This window comes from Nicotiana attenuata, unplaced genomic scaffold (genome assembly GCF_001879085.1).
Source record: "Nicotiana attenuata strain UT unplaced genomic scaffold, NIATTr2, whole genome shotgun sequence".
Taxonomy (NCBI): Eukaryota; Viridiplantae; Streptophyta; class Magnoliopsida; order Solanales; family Solanaceae; genus Nicotiana; species Nicotiana attenuata.
Window position 1 is genome coordinate 21451 of NW_017674932.1, and position 8025 is coordinate 29475.

Here is an 8025-nt window from a genome sequence, read left to right on the forward strand (position 1 = left end):
CACGATTCACTTTAGATTACACCCAAGGCTTCGTNTACATTAAATTTATTTGATAAAATTTAGTAAATAAATAATACTCGAAAATATTATCGACAAATTTAAATATCGAAATAATTATGAGAAAGTCATACAGGATAATGTCAAGTTAAATTTCGAGAGCAACACAAATTTATATTCATTGTATTATATTAAATTGGTAATTTATTAAAAATTTATATGACAATTTAATAATATTAAGTAATGGATAACACAATTAGATAAGTAAGGAACGAACAGATATAAATTTGTAAGAAAATATAAAAATATAAGATTTATAATTAGAATTATGATGAGAAAAGTCGTACATTTACACATAATGTGATGACCCAAAAGGTCATCTCTTGTTTTAAAAGTCAAATCTGTGTTCTAATGCCTTGAAAACCTCCTTTTATCTCTTCTTGATTTGTGTGCGCAGTCCGGGCTCGATACTGGAAAGCTTTTGGAGTGAAAAACTTAAGAAATAATTATTTTTGGCTTAAAAAGATAATTTTAGTTGACTTCGGTCAATATTTTGGGTAAACGGACCAGGACCCGTGTTCCGACGATCTCAGAGGGTCCGTAGTAAAATATGGGAGTTGGGCGTATGCCCGAAATCGAATTCTGAGGTCCCTAGCCCGAGAAATGAATTTTTGAAGAAAATTGTTTAACTGAAAATATAATGATTTTTGGAAATTAAATAAGATTTGATCTTGTTGGTATGGAAATTAAACTGTTGCATCTCTTATATGGAATATCTTTTTCTTTAATTTGTAGGGCAATACAATTTTGGGTTTCTCCAGATGATATATTACGTATAGGTATTTGTGGGTTCTTATTGATTTAATTCTACTGCAGAGGTATGAAGAAATTTGTCTAATATTCTTTAATATTTGAGATATTAAGTAATCTTAATTTCATATCTTTTCGTCTTAAATCTTGTGGTTATTTGCAGCCAAAGAAGAATTAATATTTACTGTCTAACTTCGACTAAGTACCTTTCTACCGGCCAGTACTAATTTGTCATTCTATTATTTTCTTCACAAATTAAAATTTGAAAAAAAAAATATCTTTTGCTAAATCATCTTATCAAATGTACTAAAATTATTATTTTTCTTCCACAGGTACATGAAAGTTTAAATTTATTCAAGAGCAAAGTTACTAGACAAGTGGTTACAGTAACGTTTGAGGACAACAGTTTTTTTATTTCTTAATTTATTACTAAAACTATTGTATTTCTACTTAACCTCATGTTGTTGAATAAATTTTGTTTTATTCTAGTGTTTTAGTTTAAGGAGTTTGTAATGAGATATTATCTCAATATAGTACTAGTTCTTGATTATGTGATCATGGATGAGAATTTTTGTTGTTACCTTCCATGTTTTATTATGTTATTTCCTTTTAGTAAATAATAAATTCTTGAATTAATGGGAAATTAGGTAAATTCTACTTATAAATAGTATCACGGTGGATGGATTTTGACGTCATCAAATGTTCATCATAAACTGACAACATTTAGTGACAAAAATATTACGTGTTCGAGAATTATCTTTTTACGATTCGTAATTTATGATAATTTTAATTAATATTGTAAAAAAATATGATTTTTAGCGACGACATAATTAATTTTCAACTACAAATTGTAAATTATTTTTGTAAAAGCAAAGTTGTCACTAATTTATATATTTGGGGACAAAATATTTTTTGTACATAAAAAGTAGTGTTTGGTGATGAAATAATGTTAATTTAACTACGATATACATATAACTTTAGAGACAATTGACGTCGTCACTAATCAAACTAAATATTTAGTGACAAACTAGTTTCGTCGGCATTGATAATCTTTTTAGTGACCAAAGTACGCTATTAGCGACAAATTTTTTATACTATTTTTGACGAACAAGTTCGTCACAAACACTAGGCATTTGGGAACGAAAAAAAATCCGTCACTAATATAACTTGATTTAGCGACGAACCACAAAATTGTCTTTATATACTTTTAGTGACGGTGTTTTCGGGACGAAAAATTGAAAAATTATTTTGTCACAAAAGATTTTTTGTGACGAAATATGGCTTTTAAGTGACAAAATAATTCGTCATTGGTAATCAAATTTGTTGTAGTGACTATAGCAATATATTGTATACTATAATAGTATATTGTTGCAGTATAACTATATACTCCTATAGTATATTGTATAGTGTAGCGGTATACTATTAGGTAACTGTGTTCTTCTTCGATTATTACAATATACCGTTGCAGTATATTGGAAACTATAATAGTATACTATTGCAGTTTAGCTATATACTCCTACAACATATTGTATACCGTACCGTAGCGGTATACTATTGGGTAGCTGTGTTCTTTTTCGATTTTCAGCTGAAAATTTCGATCTCAATCACCTCAAATCAGCTCCAAATGCTATCAAATTTCAGTATGAACTTCCAGAAGGTACTATAAGCAATATTTAACTGCACCCAATTTGAATCAAACAAGAAATCTTCAAAAAAAAAATTGAGTCAAGCCTAACAATGGTGGATATTCAAATACACATAAAAATTTAGATATGGGAAGCTTACTTGAAGATACTATAAGCAATATTTTATAGCACCACATCGAATCAAACAATAAATCTTCAAAATAAAATTTCAAATTCTGGAGTTTCAAGCTCAACAATGGTGGGTCTTCATACACACATAAAAATCACAAGAAGAGGAGGTAGAGCAATAGCTTGGGTTGACCCTCTTAATGAAGATCTTTTTTAAATTTTGGTCTGGATTTTGCTTCACAGTGTGGTTGTTATGAATGGAGGATTATGATATTTTTTTGCTTCATTGAGATTTGCGCACATGACCTAAATATTCTCAAATTCTTCCTCTGAAGGTTTCTCCCGAGGTAACGTTAAATTTTGCCGGGTAAATAGTCTTGGTTGCATAGGTAGGAAAAGTAAATAGTTTAGGCTTGGGTATTTAAGGGTAAATAGTTTAGGCTTAATGGGTATAAAGTGAGATTTTCTCAATAATAAAAGTCCGTTCCTGAAGTCCCAGACAAACACTTTTTCTAAATTAATCAAAAATTAAAAATTAGATACAAAAACCAATTTTATTTAACAGTATTTATATGTTGGTATAAATTATAATGTGTAAAAATATTCTAGATCAAGAGACATATGCTTAGTTGATATTCGAGGTACTGTATAAATTTGGGATCCCAAATGAGGAAAAATTGACAGAATTACTGGAATATTATTGTATTTAATCCTTATGATCACCGTTGACTTTTTTTGAAAAATGATCCGATTAGGGGTGTTCTTTATTTCATTCTCTTACATTTGCCAAATGAGGAAAATTTGTTTACTTAAATTCATTCTCTTACATTTGCCATTGGCCAAGCTTGCTTAAATCGAAATACCAAACTTTGAGCTAGGGGTGTTCAGACTGAATCGGGAAATCTCACCAAATTAAAAAGTCAAATTAAAATGATCCAATTAGGTTTGGTTTGATTTAGTTTGGCATTAAGTAGTAAAAAAACCCGAACCAAACCGACATATAAATATATTAGTTTTATATATATTTCTAAGACTTTATATAGAATTTTCTTTTAAAAAATAAATAGAAATATTTGGGATTCTCTTATGGGATGTAATAATTAATAGAATATAAATTACTCCATTTTTATTTACTTTAAATAATGAGTCGTATCGTCACTTTCTTATCAATATTATTGAAATGCGTTAATCTCTTTGTTCTTCCACATTCATATGTCAAGATCTATTAGATTTTTATATCTTTTTCGAATTTGAAAAGGTATTGATAATTTAAAATTAATTAAAACATATCATTATTTAGGTATCATATTGATTTTTATGTTAATTACCAAATTCGTTTAACCTTGAAAGCGTACATTAACGAAAAATTATTGTTAGATGATTAAAAAAAATTATCATGTGTTACTAAGAAAATTCTTCCATAAAAATATTTTAATAGATCATATATTTTTAATTTTTACTAAACATATGAAGTATTTACTTATCAAAACTTTAACAAAATAAAATTAAAATAGTAATATTTATGTAACAAAAATATCCCAACGAAAAGGGAAATATCAGAAATATTTGAAAATTATCATGTGAATAGCCATAGCCCATAGGACAGCATTCTTGGAAACTCAGAAATATATAAAGAGCAGTCGTGCTTTGACTGCAATACGTAAACCACAGTGTTTATAGAAGAGAATTAGACCCCGTCACCTAAAGTTTCTTTCTCTCCATCCATAAAAGTTCACATTGGGTTGGTGAGTTCACTCATTAAACTTATATCTTTATATGCATTCACTATTTATTTGAAGATCTTAACAACCCCAGATCGCAAATTCTCCTTTTTCTTCATTTTTTGGACTTATTTTGAGGTACTTATACCTTTTTCTTAATTCGGGGTTACTTTTGATCATATTTTGTGATAGTTTAGTATTTGATTAAAGTAGGTAGCTTTAATTCAGGTTTAATCTGTTAAAGTTTTGATCTTTAGTTTGTGATAGTTTAGTATTTCATTAAAGATGTTAGCTTTAATTATTGATTTCTGATATGGATTTTTCTCATTGCTTCATTTGGTTGTCTTATGGTTGAGTAGTTCTTTTTACTGCAGGATTTTTTAGTTCTTGCAGTTCTGAATTCTTGGATCCCTTTGTTAGAATAATGAAAACCTTTTTTCTTAGTTTCTCTTTTCTGGTTACCTTTCTTTGATTCTTGTTGTGCTTTTGGCCAAAAAGTTTGGAACTTTTCTTTTTATGCTTCATCCAGATCTGATCTAGGATATTTTTGTTTCTTTAGTTTAAAATAATTCCTTTTCTTGGCACCTTTTGATAACTTTTTTGGGATTGCTCTGTCAGCTGATTGTTCTTCCGTCATGCATCCGGATCTGTTTCACATTTGCTTCCATGAATTGGTTTTGTAATTTGTTCCTATACCCTTTTAGTTTTTGGCATCTGAATTGCCATTTCCTTGATTCTGTTACTGGTTTGATAAGCAACAAAATTTTGAATGATAGAAAATATAATTGATTCTACGCCTAACCATTGACCTTTTGTCACTCGTGGAGTGTCGTTCTCATTCCTGCCTTTCTTGAGCAAATTTTACCTAATTGAAGTCAACGCGTGGTTTAAACTCGTGAGTGACGGGAATAGAGTTGGAATCATGATTTTTGGTTCTTTTATTAGCTTATAGAAGAAATAACCCATGTGAAAAGTGATAATGAGAGTCGATTTTAGCAGAAATGTCCTCTCAAAATGTGTTCTAATTATCTGTTCCGTTGTTGCTATAGGCTATTCCTACTTGTACCTTTTATGCTTTCAGTTTCATCCTAAGGATTTATTTCCCATCCTGATGACAGGTGACAGCATGGCTTCTCCGACAAGAATTGGTCTTGCTGGCCTTGCTGTTATGGGCCAAAATCTTGCTCTCAATATTGCTGAGAAAGGATTCCCTATATCTGTTTACAATCGAACCACTTCAAAAGTTGACGAGACTGTTGAACGAGCTAAAAAAGAAGGAGATCTTCCTCTTTATGGCTTTCATGACCCAGAATCCTTTGTGAATTCTATCCAAAAGCCTCGCGTCATAATCATTCTTGTCAAAGCTGGAGCACCAGTTGATCAGACCATCAAAACCCTTTCGGCTTACATGGAGAAAGGAGACTGTATCATTGACGGTGGTAATGAATGGTATGAGAACACCGAGAGGAGAGAAAAAGAAATGGCTGAGTTAGGTCTTCTTTATCTTGGGATGGGAGTTTCAGGTGGTGAAGAAGGGGCTCGAAATGGACCGTCGCTGATGCCTGGAGGCTCTTTTGAAGCCTACAAGTACATAGAAGATATCTTACTAAAGGTCGCAGCTCAAGTTCCTGATAGTGGACCTTGTGTTACATACATTGGTAAAGGTGGTTCTGGCAATTTTGTTAAGATGGTTCACAATGGAATTGAATATGGTGATATGCAATTGATTGCGGAGGCTTATGATGTTCTGAAATCTGTTGGGAAGCTCTCTAATGATGAGTTGCAACAAGTTTTCTCAGAATGGAACAAAGGGGAGCTTCTGAGCTTCTTGATTGAAATCACAGCTGATATATTTGGAATCAAGGATGACAAAGCTGATGGATATTTGGTAGACAAGGTTTTGGACAAGACTGGAATGAAAGGTACTGGTAAATGGACCGTTCAGCAAGCTGCTGAACTTTCAGTAGCTGCTCCTACAATAGCGTCATCACTGGATTCAAGATTCCTTAGTGGATTGAAGGATGAAAGGGTGCAGGCAGCCAAAGTTTTCAAATCTAGTGGGGTTAGCGATATCCTTGTTGAACAATCTGTGGATAAGAAGCAATTGATTGACGATGTGAGAAAAGCGCTCTATGCATCAAAAATATGTAGCTATGCCCAGGGAATGAATTTGATAAGGGCAAAGAGTGTTGAAAAGGGATGGGACTTGAAACTAGGGGAGCTTGCCAGGATCTGGAAAGGTGGTTGCATTATCCGTGCTATATTTTTGGATCGTATTAAGCAGGCTTATGACAGAAACCCAGATCTCGCTAACCTGCTTGTGGATGAAGAGTTTGCAAAGGAGGTAGTTGAAAGACAATCCGCCTGGCGAAGAGTGGTCTGCCTTGCTATAAACTCGGGTATTAGCACACCTGGTATGTCTTCAAGTCTTGCTTATTTCGACTCATACAGGAGGGAAAGGCTTCCTGCAAATTTGGTCCAAGCTCAAAGGGATTACTTTGGTGCTCATACTTATGAGAGGACTGATATGCCGGGGGCATTTCATACTGAGTGGTTCAAGATTGCCAAACAGTCGAAGATCTGAGCTTCTTCTGGTTACATTCTTGTCATTGACCTAATTGAATAAAATTCATGTTGTCACTGAATCTGGGAAGAGAGATTCTGTGGTATCACATCTTGTCATCTAGTCTCTCAGGTGTTTGAAATTTTCTTATGTTTGTTGTGGAGCCTATTTCTATTTCTAGTCCTTGGCGGCTTTTCTCTTATATTATGTTTTCCAAGTTACTGAAAACCTTCGTACAAGAAAAGAAAGTATTATCCATTGTTTTGGATAAAGTTCTTAAATCTTTTTCTGTCCTTACTTTTGCTCTATCATGACTTGAATTCTCATTTTCCTTAATTATTTAATGCATCTATCTTCTTCCTTCACTCTACATCGTTCAGGTGTTTTACGCCATATTGTCCGATTCATTTGATATATCTGTGCTAGTATTACTTGAGGATATCTATTAACCTCTGATGTTAAATCAGAATCACAGAAGATCTGGTCCAGTATATTTTTACAGCATTTTGTATATGGGTAATTGACCTTTTGATAAGTTGCTTTATATACGGGGATATCCATCTTTTGCAGCTACGCTGCTAGCGATCCTTTCCTTTTTGGGAAGTTACATTCAAGTTTCCATGTCGTCTTTAATTAGCTAATAGTTGGAAATGTCAGTAGATTTTCGTCACCGGATTTCACTTGGAACTAGGGACCTCGTAATTCAACTAATGATCAGTAGTAAATGGACACACTTGGTCCGGTGTTTTCCAGGAGTCTTCTTATATTGGTTGAAGACTTGTACATAAGTGTGAGATCTAGAGAACCTCTAATGTATCTTTAAAAAACAAGTTGTTTAGTATTGGAATGAAATGGGCCAAAATAGAGCGAAATGACAGAGGATCAATTGGTAGTGAAGTGGACTAATCTTTGATTAAGGCGTAGTTGATTGATCAATTGGTAGTGAAGTGGACATTTACTGTAAATATCAGACATCCGATCTGCTATTACTTACATGGTGCTATTACAAGACACTGAGTACTAGTATTTCACATTTGCTGGATGCAAGAACGTTGCGTATATAATTATCAGATTACATCACCTGGGAAAAAAAATTGATCAGTACAATAGTTCATAGCATATATCTAATCATCCTTTAAATTGGTCTGATCAATTTTTAACCTCTTTACTCTCCCCCCCC

General features: G+C 32.6%; 1 protein-coding gene across 2 annotated transcripts; it reads left to right on the forward strand.

The window, feature by feature from the left end:
• Positions 1–4202: 4202 nt before the first annotated feature.
• Positions 4203–7142, forward strand: LOC109219470 (6-phosphogluconate dehydrogenase, decarboxylating 3). 2 transcript variants are annotated; one of them, XM_019383927.1, is made up of 2 exons: positions 4203–4306; positions 5401–7142. In XM_019383927.1, the coding sequence occupies exon 2, from the start codon at positions 5409–5411 to the stop codon at positions 6864–6866; it is 1458 nt and encodes a 485-aa protein (XP_019239472.1). In that variant the 5' UTR covers positions 4203–4306; positions 5401–5408; the 3' UTR covers positions 6867–7142. The 2 variants fall into 2 exon arrangements, with proteins under 2 accessions (XP_019239472.1, XP_019239473.1); XM_019383928.1 differs by lacking the exon at positions 4203–4306 and adding an exon at positions 4313–4420.
• Positions 7143–8025: the final 883 nt, after the last annotated feature.